Source organism: Macrobrachium rosenbergii, chromosome 48 (assembly GCF_040412425.1).
Source record: "Macrobrachium rosenbergii isolate ZJJX-2024 chromosome 48, ASM4041242v1, whole genome shotgun sequence".
Classification (NCBI taxonomy): Eukaryota; Metazoa; Arthropoda; class Malacostraca; order Decapoda; family Palaemonidae; genus Macrobrachium; species Macrobrachium rosenbergii.
The window spans coordinates 32,766,966-32,785,528 of NC_089788.1; the positions used below are offsets into that span (position 1 = coordinate 32,766,966).

General features: G+C 36.3%; 1 protein-coding gene across 4 annotated transcripts in view; it reads left to right on the forward strand.

Moving 5' to 3' along the window:
- LOC136831336 (FK506-binding protein 15-like) overlaps nucleotides 1-18,563 on the forward strand; it is a 236,679-nt gene that overhangs the window by 200,937 nt on the left and 17,179 nt on the right. For 3 of the 4 annotated variants that reach the window (XM_067091627.1, XM_067091628.1, XM_067091629.1), the window contains one exon: nucleotides 1,393-2,082. In XM_067091627.1, the coding sequence (XP_066947728.1) occupies nucleotides 1,393-2,082 (690 nt within the window). The remainder of the gene's footprint in view (nucleotides 1-1,392; nucleotides 2,083-18,563) is intronic. The other variant, XM_067091630.1, reaches the window with a different exon arrangement.

Here is an 18,563-nt window from a genome sequence, read left to right on the forward strand (position 1 = left end):
TTCTTGGCTGAACATTGTTTCTTTGGCTACACTAACCCACCATCCTCATTCAGTGTGGTAAGTCAGCTGACTTTAACATTAGGAAAGATTCATTTCAAATAATGAAAATTTTCATGATAAAATTAATTATTTGGATACTTACCTACTCTTAAAGTGGAAACCCACCCAGCTTCCCCACATCTTAGTGGTTGGTCATGAAGAATTCTGACAAGAACATAAACATTCCATTGCCACCAGGTGGGGAACAGGTGATTACAGAGACAGTCCTAGTGGGTTAGCCAAGCATTATTTTGTTTTATTTTGAGTGCCAATCACACCTAGTGACTTGAAGATATAAGCTAAATATAATAATAGGTAAGCATCCAAATAATTAATATTATCATGAAAATTTTCATTGTTAAAAGTTTCTCTTACTGTAAACTTATTCTGTCACCCTCATGTTTTCCCTTAATGGTAGCTGTTTAGATTTTGAGGCATTCACAAGAAAATATATTTCTTTCTTGATTTTAGGAACTGGAAGGTTTGAAAATGAAATGAGATATTCTATCTTGTACGGAATTTCAAGGCAGTTAGAATTTGAAGCCATGGTAAATTGTATCAAACCAAAAATGAACAGTAGCATATTGTTGACTGATGGATTTGATTTCATACTAATTGTGGATATACCTTGCTAAAAATGGTAAATGTTATTGAGAATAGTATAACTGGCATTAAGTTATGGTATTTGCTTTTAATGTTGTTACAAAGTACTCGAAAAATCACCAGATGGAATGTCTGTTACAGGAATCTATTTTGTGTTTGACTTAGATGGTATAAATTTTTTAAAAGAAAACTCATTGCAAAATGTTTATCCAGATATCTAATCATAACCTGATACTCGACATGCTAGTCCTGGTTCTAGGGTCTTAATCGTTGGATACTGAAAGCACCATTAACTTGTTCCATTTGCTTTCTCTTTAGCAGATAGCAGTCATTGCAAATCCCAGGGTTATGCTTTATTTACAAAAGTAGATAAACTGTCCTTGTGACAGTGTTTTGTTGAGTGCATTTAGGATAAACAAGATTGTCTGGTTGTTAGGAGATTTGCAAAGGTAAAATGAAAGTTGGCTTTTTTGGGATTAAAATCTGATTATTATTATTATTATTATTATTATTATTATTATTATTATTATTATTATTATTATTATTATTATTATTATTATTATTATTATTATTATTATTATTATTATTATTATTGTTGTTGTTGTTGTTGTTGTTGTTGTTGATGATGATGATGATGATGATGATGATGATGATGATGATGATGATGATGATGATGATGATGTAGTAGTAGTAGTAACAGTAGTGTGTTTGGATTTGGTTTTTGCTGATGAACGTTATGCATTTTTTCAGGATGTAACTTTGCAGTTACTTGAAGGCATAGATAAGAAGAGTAGCATAGAAGAAAAATCTCCAGAGTCAAAAACTACTGCCAGTGCACAGGAGAGAGGTAATGGCATTTATAATGTAGGTAATGTACAAGCAGTCCATGGTCCCAAGCTGTCTGAAACCATTCCAGGTTCAGCATATAACTCTGTAGATGATGCTAGTCCTATTAGAAATAAGAATGATGGAGATTGTGAACAAAGTCTCCATATAGATGAGAGTGGTGAGGATGTACATACAGAAAGATTGAAAGATGATGTAGGTGAGGAAGTGGACAGGGAATGCATAGTTAAAAGTGATTATAACAGGGAAATTGACACAGAAGATATAGAAAACAGGACAGATGCTAGTTCTTCAGAGGGAGAGTACACTGATGCCAGTGATAGACAGTTCTCTCCCAAAAATTCTGTTAGCAGTAGTGATAGTGTTAGTTATGACTGTGAGCAATCTATTAATACAGTTAGCTTGGAAAGTGGTACTGAAAAAGATGTTTCAGTTGGTTTAAGTCAGCAAATTTCAGAAGTGGATAGAGCACCCCATCCACACTCAGATCAAAGCAGGGCTCAAAGAACCCCCGTCATCGATATGCAGAGCACCGAAGCCGTGACAGTTTCCCTTGAAAAGTCGGATAGTTCAAGAGACTCATCATTAGATAGGGTAAGTGATGTATCGTTTGGAGAACAAAAGTGGATTTCTTAGCATTTTTGAGTGATGGGTGTTTTGTCATTAACTTTTTTGGCACTGCTTTTCTTCACTTGATGTGCATGTATTTCATGTGGTAGAATAGTTGGAATGCTTAATGTCCAGAGGGGATGATACATAAAAGATCCTTTTAACATATAACATTCTGGTTAACCCCTTTAAAGATTAACAGTTAATTTTAAGAGCTTAGAGTATTAAATGGAAGTGGATGCACCTGGGTGTGGATAATTTTTCATGGTTGTGCTGAAGTCAAGTGATTATAAAATTGCTTGATTGTCTAGTGGCTAGAATAGTGCTGTTTAGTAATCATTTTTGAAAGAATAACTTTAATTTTATACCAGAGAAAATCCATTACTTATATGATACCATAAGTTCATGTTTGTGCTGTCTTCAGACACATCCTTACATGAGAAGAGTTCCAGCCTCCACCTGTCTTAATTATTCATTTGGGTCCTGCAGCACCTCTTCTGGTGACACTCTTCATATATTTATATATCTTCATGTCTGGTTTTATTTATATCTTCCTTCAAATTTTCTTTACTCTGCTGATTTCATTATCACCTTACAACATTTATTGTAGGATACTCATTTCCTTTAGCCTGATGTGGGAATTTTCCCATATCTGCCACAACTTGAACCTTTAGTGAGTGATAGCTCTTGTCTGTCCTCGGTCACCTGCCAAAAGTGCTCAGGTCTGTTAGCTGACAACTGTAAGTATGGTGTTTGTTTTCCTTAAAACAGATGATATGATTATCTTTATCTGCTAGTTTAGCTGTTGGATAAATTAATGATTCAGTTGTACAGTCTTTTCTTAGGATTGTTAAACTGTATTCTCATATAATTAATATGTGCAAATTGAGTGTTTAATTTCCTTGCTAAGATAGTGTGCTGCTTTCCAAATACAGTAACAAAACTAGAGATGCAAAAAGGCCGATTACTAATTTCCAGTTAATTGGGCCTCCCTTATTGACCAATGCCAATTAATCGACAGCTGATTATTTACAATGTAATTCTGTATTATGATATGAAAATAAGTATTTTAATTAATTGTAGGTAATATGATATTCATAATTAATACTAATTATGGAGCGGCACGTTTGGAGAGCATGTGATGACAGAATTAGGCCTATTTTATTGTAGTTTCTACTTTTAATTGCCAGAGACAGTAACAGTTTTCAGCAGAGGAGGTAACGTAAACGAACCTGCAAGAAATCGGCTATTCCCTGAAAATGCACAGATTTTGAAGTTTTTGCATTATAATTTAGCAGTTCTCAAATTTCATTTCTTAACTTACTTGACCAGTAAGATCAAATAGGTTAAGATAACAATCATTATTATTAATGGAGATATTTTTAATCCATTTGAATAAATTTGTAGTTAGACTTTATAATTTCTGAATATAGTTTTTTAAAAGATCATTCAAACACATATCCTCTAAGCCTCAGGAGGGCAAAGGGGGGTGGCTCTTCAACTTTGACATTTTTTACTTATCGGGAATTATGCCCCAGGGGAAGTCCTAAAGTAATTCCTAGTTGGGTAAATCAAGTGTTCAAGCACTGGAAATAGGGTTAGATTACCTTTGCACTAGTGGACTTACTTTGTGTCATAGAAAATATTTTCTTTATTTTTAAATGTGGAATCCATGTTTTCCGAATTTCTCTGTCAGCCTTGGTTATCTTGCTCCAGTATTTATGCCCATAAAAAAATAATAAAAGGCAAGAAAAGCCAATTATTAATACATATTAACTGGCAAAAAATGCCAGTACAGGTTAATCAGCAAAATGGCTGGTATGGCCTATTACAGATTACCTGATGATTAATTGATGCAACCCTAATGTAAACCATCACATTTTACATAGGGGTATCCTCACAACCAAGGTCTAAAGAAAAGGGAGGTTTTCCCACGCCCAAGTAAATTGGGGTGAGCCAGGCAGTGGGGATAATTTGTGACGTCAGAGCTGACCGGTTTTCATTGGGTAGCCTTTCCTGAGACACAGACTTTATTTTTCAGACCAAATTGCAAGGGCAGTTGGGAGGTATATACATAAAAAGTGCTGCCATAGCTGTTAGTGAGGTTTATGATTGAGATAGTAAAACTTTCCATAAAATTTAACATAAGAAAAATTCATACAATATGATGAAAAGTGCTTATTGTTACATTCATATGAGATGCCATAGAAATATAACATTTGTTATATATAACTATCCAAAAGAGACATTAAATTTCCCTTCAATATATATATATATATATATATATATATATATATATATATATATATATATATGTATGTATATATAAGGGATTTTGACAAAGGAAAAATCTATTTCTGGAGAGGGGACCGTGTCACCCGGTGAAAAAGTCCATTCAGCACTTATTTCTAGGTAATTCCGTTGCTAGATACCAGAGAAAGCTAAATGAAATGCTGGAGTTACTACCCCAGAGTGAGCTCCATTAGATGGAGTCGTGTATGGAAAAGGGTGAACTATAAAAACACGGAACCTTATCCTATAGAGATCCCAAAGTCAAAAGTCCCACAGAGAGGTGCCGTTACAAACCCATGCACCACTCGCGGACAGTACACAAATCACCGCTAGCCGCATTCCATGAAAGCATCACCCCACCAGAATGATGTTTACTATGGGGGGGACACGACACATGACAGAGGTGGGTCACCGGGTGACACGGTCCCCTCTCCAGAAATAGATATATATATATGTATGTATATACAGTATATACATATATATATATATATATATATATATATATATATATAATATATATATATATATATATATATATATATATATATATATATATATATATATATATATATATATATATATATATATATATATATATATATATATATATATATATACTGTATACATTATATATAATTGTATATATAGTATATATATATATATATATATATATATATATATATATATATATATATATATATATATATATATATGATATATATATGTATATATATGTATATGTATATATATGTATATATAGTCATACCCCAAACTTATGTGAGGTTAGGTTCCAGAACCCCTTGCACAAGGCAAATTTTTGCGTAAGTTTCGCACATTCTCTAAAAAGGGCAATAAATGCTTATTTCTAATGTTTAAACACTAAATATGACCCTGATCATGCTCCCAGATTCTTATGCTAACTTTTAAATGAAATTAAAGTTACTGTAATTTCACTTAAAAGTTAGCTTAATACATTATCCATGAAAAAAATAAAAGGTTAATATTAAAATAGAGATTTGGAAGAGAATTTTTCTCCAACTGATCTATTTTTAGAAGTCTTTTCAACCTCTTTTTGATAACTTTTTTATTCTACGTCTCTTTCTCTTTGCTCTGAAATGCTTTTCCATGAACAAACAGTGTTTTTTATTTGGACTAATACAACTCTTAGTTATTATGTCTCTGTGTTTTAGAACGTATTTGCTACACTAGCGCATTGACAGTTCGTAGGTGGTACAGGTAAGATTAGATCAATTTAAACTATCTGCTGTACAGTTAAATATGTACAGAGAAATAATAAGATGTAAAAATGTGTGAGAGAGAGAGAGAGAGAGAGAGAGAGAGAGAGAGAGAGAGAGAGAGAGAGAGAGAGAGAGAGAGAGAGAGAGAGAGAGAGAGAGAGAGATGTCCTTACTTAAAATATCAAGTTAAAATATTTATGAATTATTAGAGAGAGAGAGAGAGAGTTATTCTTATGTTAGATCCTACAAGGGCTTAGAATAATTTCAGTGTCCCTCACTAAAAAGGCAGACCCACACTCCTTTCCTAGGTCACATGATATTAGGAAAGTAAGTACTGTACAGTACAGGCAGTCCCCGGTTTATGATGGGTCTGGCTCACGACGTTCCGAGGTTATGACGCTTTTCAAATATACTCATCAGAAATTATTTCCCTGGTTTACGATGCATGTTCCAGGGTTATGACGTGTCGTATGCCGATCTGACGGAAGAAATATGGCTCCAAAATGGCAGAGTAATCAAATTTTGGAGTTTTTTCTTATGAAAAACTCAATAAAAATGCAGTTTACATCGTTTTCAGTACACCCAAAGCACTAAAAGTAAGGTTTTCCTAGGATTTTTGACGATTTTTTGGTTTACGACGATTTTCGGTTTATGACGTGGCGTAAAAATGGAACCCCCGTCGTAAACCGGGGACTGCCTGTACATCGTTGGCCTTCTTCAGAAATCTCTTTTGAAGAAGTCTCCGAATGTACACGGTGGTCATCAGAGACAGTATTCTTAAAACACTACTGCCATGGGCTTGAACAAATTTGACTACATTGTATCATTAGGTGGTATGGTTAGTTCTGACCCCATAGGCGCTACAGCGGAGAACCAGGGGTCTTTGTATAGGGTGGGTATGCTGACTATCGCTGGGGAAGGTGTGACAAGACTGCAACCATACCCAGCATACTTAGGAAAGTCTCTACAGAGCTTCACCCTAGAAATGTAAGTTATTGTTTAGTTTCTTGTTTTTTACGAAAACCCAAAAAAGTTTTTTAGAATAAAGAATGGGGCTTGAAATATATAGATTGACCTTGGACAGAAATGTTTTTTGTTTGAGAGCTTAAGCCTTACATCACCTGTCAATTTCTATGTAAAGCTCTTTGAGAACAAAACAAGTGACTACACTATCAGAAACAGGTTTTGACGTAGGAAAAACCTATTTTTGGTAGTCGCTGTTGAGTCCTCAGAACCCTCCCACTTCCCTGATGAAAAGGCGTGGTATTTGGGCAAGGGATCATCCTGCGTTGACCAACAGAGAGTGATGACTCCTAGTCTTTTACCAGTCTAGTTGTAAACAAGATGACGGATGCACGTGCAATAGTCACTTTTCCTTCTTGCAGGTTTTGACGTTGGAAAACTTGAGTTCAGCTTCACTGAAGATAAGGGAAAATGCCCTCTTATCTTTGAGTCCATTATACTCATCAAGTGTTACAGTGTTTATCATTACGACACAATACCCGGCTACAAGACCAGGCTAAAAGATATTTCTTTAATATTAGTCTAGTCACCATGGAGCTCTGGCAGACCATGGAGGGTTAACTCCTTGTGGACTCGACAACGACTACCAAAAATAAATTTTTCCTATGTCAAAACCTGTTTTATCTATTTTGATAAGTGAGATCTCTTCTTTCTGTATTTCCTTTTACCTCCTTGTACTTCTTCCTATTCTGTGTATTTCCTTTTGCCTCCTTGTACTTCTTCCTAATGAACACCATATTCTTTGGAAGCTTGAATTTCAAGTCAGTGGATCCTGTGGGTTTGTTCCATATGAATAGGGTTCATGTTCTGGATAATAATAATAATAATAATGGGGTTTTCCACATACTGGAGCAGAACTCTCTTGGCATCCTTACATGCTAAGAATGATGTCAAAACCAAAGTTCTTCAAAGAATTTTCTCTATCCCTTCTCCAGAAACTCTAACTCCGAGGAAGACGAGCCACTTTTGTGCCCTGTTAGGACTCTAAGGATTTATACATCCTGCCTTAAACCATAAAGGAAAGCAATGTAAGAACCTACTTTGTGCTGTCAGAAATCCTGAGGTTCTTATGTCCTGGAGCACACTATGCTTTGTCCCCAGAGGATTGTCCCTGACTGAAGGTGAAGCTGCACCATGTTAGATTAGAGGGTACATCTGTTAGTTTTCATCAGCACCTCTCTCTAGACTGTCTAGTTTTGGCAGTGCTGTGGAGGTGTAGCTCTTTGATCACTTCTAACTATTTGAGGGACATCAAGATGCAGTATGAAGACTGCCATACACTAGCACCCATAGTTTTGGCAGGGGAGATTATCTCCTAATCTTCTTATTTGTTACGAACAGGTAAAGGTTCTCGCTATCGACCTCCATTTTGGGTAAGTGGTGAACCATATTTATTTGAGTTCGTTTTTGTTTCAATTATTTTTATTTTAATAATTAAAAAAAATTATTTTGCTTACTTGTATTTGCTGTGTTTTATCTTAGGTAAGGGCAAAACAAATTTTTTAGAATATAAGTAATGTTTGATGTACTCTATATTGCAGAGCCATTGCTCCTCATTGGAGAAAGCTACCCTGAGCTGATTAAATACCATTTTTTCTTGCAAAATGGTAGTGTTGTTTCGAGTGTGAGATGCCACAGCAACTCGGATAAGTAGGTGGTAGCTCTTTAGGGATTATGGTTTAGTTGTGTTTGTAGCTCCCGTTAGCTCTGCAGGCCTGAGGCACAGGAGGTGCAACTTACCAGTCTGCCTTGCTCAATCATCAACCAGTGGCCATACTCTTGTTTACATTCCACCTCCCACAGTAGTGGACCTCATTGATGAAGATCATCAGGTAAACAGAGATAAGGATATTTCTGATAATTTGGTTATAGGGAAATCTCGTACCCTCCTCCAGCACATTGTTGGAGTTGGAAAATAATAGAGGGTATGTTTCACCCCAGAAACAGGGCACATACCCTCTATCATTGAAAACCCTCCTTCCTCCCCGAACACTTGTTGAACCTGTGCCAAGTAGTCATAGATAAAGCAAATGATAGAGGGTAAGTACATATAAAATTTATTTTATAAACATCATTGCTCTGTAATCAAGTTTTGAATTCTCAAAATATAAGTCTACTCTGTATTAGTGCTGACGAAAGTATTTTGTGATGTAAATAGTCATTCCATACCGTATAATAATCTTACTTAAGAGGTAGTTTACTAGGAGGACTTCCTTGTATAAGGATCCAGCTTACATTGTACTTGTTTTAGTTTAAGCTGGCCTTATACCATCATGGGCTCTTTTCCTTGGGCAGCCTGTAAATATTGTACCTTACATATTGTACTATACAGTATGTAGCGCCCACTTTAATTTTTTTTCTCTTACCTGTCCAGCCCTTTTCCTGTTTTAGATTTCTCCCCTTATTTAAGAGTGAATTCTTTGCATCACCCCAGTGAGTTTGGAAAAGTTACATACTCTGTGTTCTGGCTAAATTTTGGATGAATATAAAACCAAGAGTATGTATGAATATGTCAGATTTTATTGACAATACAGTACATATTAAAATATTGGTTGCTCAGAAAATTACTTACAGTAATGGTAAGAAAATAGGAAGAATTTTTTTTCAGTTTGCCACCAAAGTATGAGATATGAATATGACAAAGGATCATATTTATATACAGTAGTGTATATCATATTTATTATACAGGTGGGAGAAATGCTTTTAAGTTATGAATACAAATACTAGGAATTGGAGCTTTATCCAGAGCTGATCAAAGTCTTTGTAGTACAGCTTTTGATAGTGTCTGCTTCATAGTAGTATTGTATTTTGAAAAGTTAGTTGCATAATTCATAAAAAATTCATAATCCACCAAAAATTGTTAACATTATACTTGATTGGTAGGATAATTTTATGGGGGGTAATGTAGAGAAGTTGACTTGCTAGGTTCTTCAAACTCAAGTTTGGTGCTTTCCAAAGGTGTATATTGTCACCAGAACTCTCTATTTTGGTTATTGTGTATGTGATAAAGTAAATCAAGGAAAAGTTTTTGGATTTGTGTGAAGGGCAGGGGGAAGTTGATCAATAAGGATTTTTATTTAGGTTACATGTGAATAATGTTGATGATGCCAAGAGAGGGTAACTGCTTAGGTATGATTTTGGTGGCCTTTATTGTTTTTTTGGTTCTGATACCGTGGGTTTGTTTGGTTATATGATGCACACTTGCCCTTTTGTTGCTAATTCATCTCTAAGTTATTTGATAATTTTATTGTTCCCATATTCTTAGATTTGATATTCATTTGCATAGTGGATTTGGTTGTAAGTTTTCTTCATTGTAAACTCCACTAAGTGAGGTTATTATCTAGGGTGATGTTGCAGGTTATTACAGATGTGCTCTTAAGTTCATTAAAATGAGGAACATAAATAGGTGAACAGTATCAAAAACAGACTTAGTTTGGTATTCTTCTATTATCAAATGTTGAATGTCCACATCATTTTGGAAGTCATAAGTGTATGGGAAGGCTTAATTGTTTGTACATCATGTAACTTTTGCAATGTACTATCACTAATTATTAAGACATTAAGTTAACCCTTAAACGCCGAGCCTCTATTTACAAAAGTGTCTGCCGTATGCCAACGGGGTTTGAGAGTTAGCGCCGAAGCGGAAAGAAAGTTTTTTTTTCAAAAAATCACAGCACGCTTAGTTTTTAAGATTAAGAGTTCATTTTTGGCTCCTTTTTTCCTCATTGCCTGAAGTTTAGTAGGCAACCATCAGAAATGAAAAAAATATCGTTATCATATATAAATATTGGAATATATGATAGTGTGAAAAAAATTTTCATATATAATTGTATACAAATCGTGCTGTGAGCATAACGGTTAAAGCTAATGAGTTATTTTTTTTTTATTATACACTAAATTGCAATGATTTTGGTATATAACAGATTGTAAAATGATCAAAGCAACACAGAGAAAATATTATCACAAAATGATGGATGAAATTGTAACGTGCAAACGTAAAAAAGTTTTTTTAAAAATTCACCATAAATCGCAATATTGTGCTAGAGACTTCCCGTTTGTTTCAAAATGAAGGTAAATGATTGAATATTACTAGAATGTAAGAGTGTTAGCTTACAATTGCAATTTTCGACCATTTCAGTCGAGTCAAAGTTGACTGAGGGTTTAAATTTTGGCACTTATTGTGATTTATATGAAAATATGTCAAAACTGATAAAAGCTACAACTATGAGTTATTTTTTGTTGTATTCTACATGAAATTGCACACATTTTCATATATAAAACTTTATGTAACGGCTAATATAAAACAGTGCAAAAATTACGACAAAGTGACTAAAGAAATTCTGAGATTTTCAGTAGAGTTAGCGCGTGTAGACGTAATGAAAAGGTTTTTTTCAAAAATTCACCATAAATTGAAATATTGTGCTAGAGACGTCTCGTTTGTTGCAAAATGAAGGTAAATGATTGAATGTTACTGGAATGTAAGAGTTTTAGCTTACAATTGCATTTTTCGACCATTTCAGTCAAGTCAAAGTTGACCGAAGGTTGAAATTTTGGCACTTATCGTCATTTATATGAAAATATCTCAAAATTGATAAAAGCTATAACCATGAGTTATTTTTTGTTGTATTCTACATGAAATTGCACACATTTTCATATATAAAACTTTATGTAACGGCTAACATAAAATGGTGCAAAAATTACAACAAAGTGCCTAAAGAATTTCTGAGATTTTCAGTAGAGTTAGCGTGCACGGACGTAAGGAAAAAGTTTTTTCAAAATTGACCATAAATCGAAATATTGTGCTAGAGACTTCTCGTTTGTTGCAAAATGAAGGTAAATGATTGAATATTACTAGAATGTAAGAGTTTTAGCTTACAATTGCATTTTTCGACCATTTCGGTCGAAGTCAAAAGTTGACCGAAGGTTGAAATTTTGGCACTTATCGTGATTTATATGAAAATATGTCAAAATTGATAAAAGCTACAACCATGAGTTATTTTTTGTTGTATTCTACATGAAATTGCACACATTTTTATATATAAAACTTTATGTAACTTCTAATATACAACTGTGCAAAAATTACGACAAAGTGACTAAAGAATTTCAGAGATTGTAAGAGCCTGACGCTGTCTCTTCCAAACGTGTGTGTTCGTGTGTTCATCGTCCGTCGGAGTGGCGAGACGTTTGGCGTCTTCACAAACAGAAACATACACACAGTTTGATACAGAAGATTCGTTGGAACATTATGAGTACATGATTAGAATGCTTACATGGCAATGCAAGTAGTGGTGATTGTACATACATCAAGACAACAATGGTTAGGGAGAACAGACGGAAATATTGTATGGTTGAAATCGCGTTCCTTTAGAGAAAGAAAACTTGATGCTCTTGTTGTCTTGTCCACTCTGATGGACGACAAACACACGAACACACATGTGTTTGGAAGAGACGGCGTCAGGCTCTTACAAGATTTTCAGCAGAGTTAGCATGGATGTAAGGAAAAAGTTTTTAAAAAAATTCACCATAAATCGAAATATTGTGCTAGAGACTTCTCGTTTGTTACAAAATGAAAATGATTGAATATTACTAGAATGTAAGAGTTTTAGCTTACAATTGCATTTTTCGACCATTTTGGTCGAGTCAAAGTTGACCGAAGGTTGAAATTTTGGCACTTATCGTGATTTATATGAAAATATGCCAAAATTGATAAAAGCTACAACCATGAGTTATTTTTTGTTGCATTCTACATGAAATTGTGCACATTTTTATATATAAAACTTTATGTAACTTCTAATAGAAAACAGTGCAAAAATTACGACAAAGTGACTAAAGAATTTCTGAGATTTTCAGCAGAGTTAGCACGGACGTAAGGAAAATTTTTTTTTAAAAATTCACCATAAATTGAAATATTGTGCTAGAGACTTATCGTTTGTTGCAAAATGAAGGTAAATGATTGAATATTACTAGAATGTAAGAGTTTTAGCTTACAATTGCATTTTTCGACCATTTCGGTTGAGTCAAAGTTGACCGAAGGTTGAAATTTTGGCACTTATCGTGATTTATATGAAAATGTCAAAATTGATAAAAGCTACAACCATGAGTTATTTTTTGTTGTATTCTACATGAAATTGCACACATTTTAATATATAAAACTTTATGTAAAGGCTAATAGAAAATGGTGCAAAAATTGCGACAAAGTGACTAATGAATTTCTGAGATTTTCAGCAGAGGTAGCTGGTGCTTTCTTTTGGGATAAGGAAGAAATTCGCGCATGCGCAGCTGGGTCACGCTTGTAAACAAAACAACAGCGTGATCCGTGAACTCCCAGCATCCCTCAAGGCGCAATTTAAAATTTTTCGCAAACGAGGCCTATAAGTATTTTTCTGCGAATATTTAAAAAAACCTTTTGTAGTCGACGCATTTTACATCCACTTGGCACCCGACAGACAACTTTTGTCGACGTAAAATACGTCCAGTCAGCGTTAAAGGGTTAATTAACATTCTGAGTGACATATGGCTAATGTTAATGCTGTTACCTTTAAGCATTTTACTTGTATGTTTTATGTATGTGGGTAATTATATTTAGTTTAGATATTTCTTGAATTTTTATACTGTAGTTGTGTTAAGGATGTTTATTTTACATATGGGTAAAATGTATACTTTATCTTATTTTTAATTTTTTTGCATGCTTCTGACTACACCCAGTGTTTCAATAATTTAAGGATTAACAATTGACACTTTGTTACTTGGGCACTTTTGTCATAGTTTTATGCCACCCCCTTTATGTCCATTACTGCTAGTTGTGATTTTTTAAAGTATTTTGATTACTGTTGCTGTGCTAAGATCATCATTTCTGTTTATCCTGCTAGTGGTGCACATATGCTTATGGTAACATAATACTGTTGTTTTATCTATTAATACTCTTCATATAGTATGTTGTCACTTGAAGAGAAGTATTATAGTCTTTGTCAAAAGAAAAAATGTGGGGCACCTAGCTGTGTCATTTTTGTAGGTTTTGTGGTGCTGCATCATGAATTGATGCAAATTCCTTCCTTTTTATTAAATATTGCTACGTAGCTCAGGTAGTGGCTGATGACTCATTGTAATAATAATAATAATAATAATAATAATAATAATAATAATAATAATAATAATAATAATAAATAATAATAATAATAATAATAATAATAATGTGGTGTTGAAGGTGATAGCTGCATTAGTGGCATTCAGTTTGTATAGAGTTTTCTCTATTTTTGTGATAATTGATTTTTCTAGGGTACTGCATTCTGCCAGTAACATGCCTATGTTTGTCATACTTGGATAGTTTTATTTCCAATGAATACTCCATATGAGTTATAGAGTACAGTGGAAACTGAACTTGGGAATTCGTCTTCTGTGGCGTTGTCCTTCAGGAGAAAGTCTTCTTTAGAGTTGATTGAGGCCATGTTTCACTCAAGCTCCACTGAGCATGATCATGCCAAAAGAAGGGAGTAGATTGTCATTTGTGGAGAGTCTTGCTTGTTATATATGAGAAGGTCGTCAAATTTAGGCTATCTGCTGATTGGTTGAGGAGGAAAATTCACGCTGCTGATTGGCAGGTGAGATTCCTTGTAAACTAAAAATTTATCGTTGATGGTCTCGCTGCTGCAGCCTTGCTGAGCAGCAGGGCTGGTGTTTGATCATTCTCTGGTATTACCTGGTGAATATTCTGAATTACATCACACCCCACACTCAGCAAGGCTATCAACGGTGAACTTTCAGCTTACGAGGAAACCTCACCTGTCAATCAGCAGCGTGAATTTTCCTCCTCAGCCTTGCTTACCCTCTCATATATAATGAGCAAGACTCGCCATGAATGACAGTCTACTCCTGTCTTCTGGTGTGATCATGCTCAGCGGAGCCTGAGTGAAATGTTGCCTCGATCAACACTGAAGAAAACTTTCTCCTGAAGAACATTTCTACAGAAGATGAACTCAATTTCAGTTACCATTGTACTCTGTAACTGACATAGAATATTATCAGAAATAAAACTATCCAATTTTGCAACCTGCTTTCCTCTCTAAGTATGACGAACGTAGGGGGTGTCACTGGCAGAATGCAGTAACCTAGAAAAATCAATTATAAGAAAAATAGAGAAAACACTACAGTATACAAATTGAATGCTGCTGATGCAGCTGTCACCTTCAACACCACATGTTTAAAAGAGGGTCTACTACCTATTTATTTATAATAATAATAAAATAATAATAATAATAATAATAATAATAATAATAATAATAATAATAATAATAATAATAATAATAATAACAACAACAACAGGTTTTGTTGAAAAGGATGGCTGCAAGGTGCGAATTGATTTTATGTTGCATTTTTTCAATTTTCTTGTAATTCGCCTTTCGTGCACATCAATATTGGTCAATAATTGGCCAATGTTCATATTTCAGTGGATTTAAACAGCTTTTCTACAGTAGAATTGTATTCTAAAAAGAGCAGGTTACTGAAACTTGGGTTTGTAAATCCGTAGAATTCAATAGTTCACCGGTATGTCTTTTCTTGGATTCTGGGTTTTCTTGGTACTTTTTCTGCAATTTTTCTGTCAACATGTTTCGACGGTTGAGATGGATCTACGGGTGCAGGGTGCTTGTGGCTGTGTTTAGAGGACGTTCTTAGGTACTGTAGAGTCAAATTCTCATTGGCTGCCTCGGGCAATTAACTTCTTGGGTGCATCCTTCTCTCATGCAGTGATAGTCTTGTGTGCTCATGTGTGAGCGCTGGAGTATGCATGGGAGAGTGTCATATTAGGAGGGTTGCTGCCCGCATGTGGATGCTCCTGATTGGTTCACTCATCAGGGGTGCCAGTGGTTGTCACCCTTTGCACTGGTGTCAGGAGGAGGAAGGTCTCCTGTGTGGTATTGAGACTAGGCTTCTTTCTCCCAATGTGTAGGGCTTCCAGGAGGCGTAGGTGGCGATGGTCATTCGTTTTGATCTGTTATCTCTATGTTAGGGATAATGTTACTTCTTTTTATTCTCAGGTTATGGGTAATCCTGGCATGATTAAAAATGGCACTTTCCTGGGCATGGCAAGAGATCCTCTTGGAGAAGCGCATGGTACTCGTACCGATGTAGGAGCCGAGGCACCACGTTGGTTTTCTTCAAGGGATCCTTCTTTTGGGGGGCCTGGGTTATTTCTCATCACCAGGCTGCTGGTTTTTTTATTCCTGTAGAATGTGATGAGTTTAATCTTCTCCTTGGGATCGGACGGGCTGATGTTGCCTTCGATGGTCCTGAGGACACGTTTGCCTTCTTTATATTCTTTATGGAATTTTCATTTGTGGAAAAGTTTGATATCATCAGAGGTGTCAGGGTGAGGTTCCTGATGGTACCATTGATCCATGGCTCCTCTAATACACTTGTTTATATCCTGATTTGTATGTCCGTTATTGATGAGGATCTGGGGAAAACGTTCCAGCTCTCCATGGGTGTCAGTCCAAGAGGAGCAGTGCGAGAGAGCTCGTCTGATGAAGGTGCTGATGGTGGATTGCTTGTATCTCTTGGGGCACTCACTCTCTCTGTTCAGACACGTCTAGGTTCGTAGGTTTCGTGTACACCTTTGTGATGAAGCATTCCTCCTTTTGCTTGATGAGGACGTCAGGGAAAGGGAGGCGACAATCACTGCTGTATTCAGTTGTGAAGTTGAGACAGCTGTGGGTGTGTAAAGCATGTCTCAAGCTCTCTATTCCTTCACTTGTCTCAGCGCTGACCAAGGTATTGTCAATGCACCTTATGTACATTTACGGCTTTCTTACACTGCTGAAGACCCTCTCCTCGATGGTATCCAAGTAAAAGTTCACGAAGAGAACTCCAAGGGGGGAACCCATCACCACGCTGTTGATTTGGGTGTACATATGGCCTCTGTGGGTAGAGAAAGGGGCCTTTTTGGTATACATCTCCAGGAGGGCACGGAGGGCGTGCTCGGGGATGTTGAGTAATGGAGTGGTAGGGTCCCTGTATGAGCAATCCAGAATGAATTGGATTGTTTGTTGACAGGTACATTTGTGAAGAGGGACTCCACATCCATCAAGGCAGTGATTCCTCCGGGGGGTGTTGCTCTAAGGGCTTCCAGGAACTCTGCTGATAAGTCTCTTGGCTAGCTGGTAAGTTGGGGCTGGGATCTGGCTAATAATGGGGTGCAGAGGGTTGCCTTGCTTGTGTCTTCACGTTCCCATATATGTAGCCAAGGTCATAGTCGCTCACAATCAATGGTAAGTGGAGGGCGTTAGAGGCAGCATTGACTGTTTTAGTAATCCTGTTGGTCTCACACTTGATATCGTTAACTGGGTTCTTGGTAATTCGTAAAAACTTGGTGCTGTCAACCGGGATCTCGTCCAGCTTCTGGTGGTATTCTTCATTGTTGATGAGAACATAAGCAGCGGTCTTGTCAGCCCTGTGGATGGTGATGTCCTCGCGTTCTCTCAGCTCCTCACCCACTTCCCGCAGATGCTGGTTGACGATGTTGTTCTGATAGTCGCCATGTTCGATGAGGGCCTCAGCCAGGAGGAGGGGTTGAAGAGCATCAGTGGTGCGCAGGGTCCCTTGATCTTCATATCTCTAGTATCCAGAAGGTACTCTATTTCAAGGGATTTTTCCAAGAGCCTTGGCTAGGTGGATAAGGGGCAGTTAAGGTCCATACTTTAAATCTTGTCCTGTTTGGGTGCTGGTGTATATTCCGTGAGACTGATATACTCCTCCCCCTTTTGAGGAAGATGTAATTTTCCACCATTAATCATGCCAGGACTGCCCATAACCTGAGAATAAAAAGAAGTGACATTATCCCTAACATAGAGATAATAGATCAAACGACTGACCATCATCACCTATGCCTCCTGGAAGTCCTACACATCAGGAGAGAGAAGCTTAGTCTCAATACCACATAGGAGACCTTCCTTCTCCCGACATCGGCGGGAAGGGTGGCACCCACTGGCACCCCTGATGAGCAAACCAATCAGGAGCGTCCATTTGCAGGCAGCAACCCTCCTAATACTACGCTCTCTAACATGTACTCCAGCGCTCACATGCAAGAGCGCACGCAACCACTGTTGCACAAGAGAAGGCTTCGCCCAAGAAGATAATTGCCCGAGGCAGCCAATGAGAATTCGACACTACCTAAGAATGTCCTATAAATACAGCCACACATGCCCTGTGTTTCCAGATTCATCTAAACCGTCCAGAAGATGACCAATGGGCTGGTCGAAACATGTCGACAGAAAAACTGCAGAAAAGGTACCAAAAAAACCCAGAATCCATCTGCTGGTGATTATGAAGATGTCCAAGAAAAGACATACCATTGAACTACTGAACTCTACGGATTTACAAACCCAGGTTTCAGTAACCTGCCCTTTTTAGAATACTGTAGTAAAATTCTGCTGTAGAAAAGCTGTTTAAATCCACTGAAATATGAACATTGGCCAATTATCAACCAATACTAACGTGCAAGAAAGGTGAATTATAAGAAAATTTTATAAAACAATATAAAATCAATTCGCACAACGCAGCCATCCTTTTCAACAAAACATTCTTGAAAGAGGGACTTCTTCCTTCCGATAGTAATAATAAATATAGCACTGATTTTATTGTAACTACAGTACAGGTAATACCTCTTAGTGGACATTATTTACTGGCATTTGTGCAAGATGTCCTGGTTGTCTTTTTTTTTTATTATAATTACTATTACAGCTATTGTTTCATAGTCAGATGGTTGTCCCTCATGTTGGATGTCTCATAATGTGTACCAGGTGATAACTTCCTTATGTATTCAGTGGAAATAAGTTTTCAGCACTAACATTGATTGGTAGTGTGGATCAGTTGAAATTCTCTCTCTCTCTTTCTTTTGATAACTGAAGTGCAATACAAGTC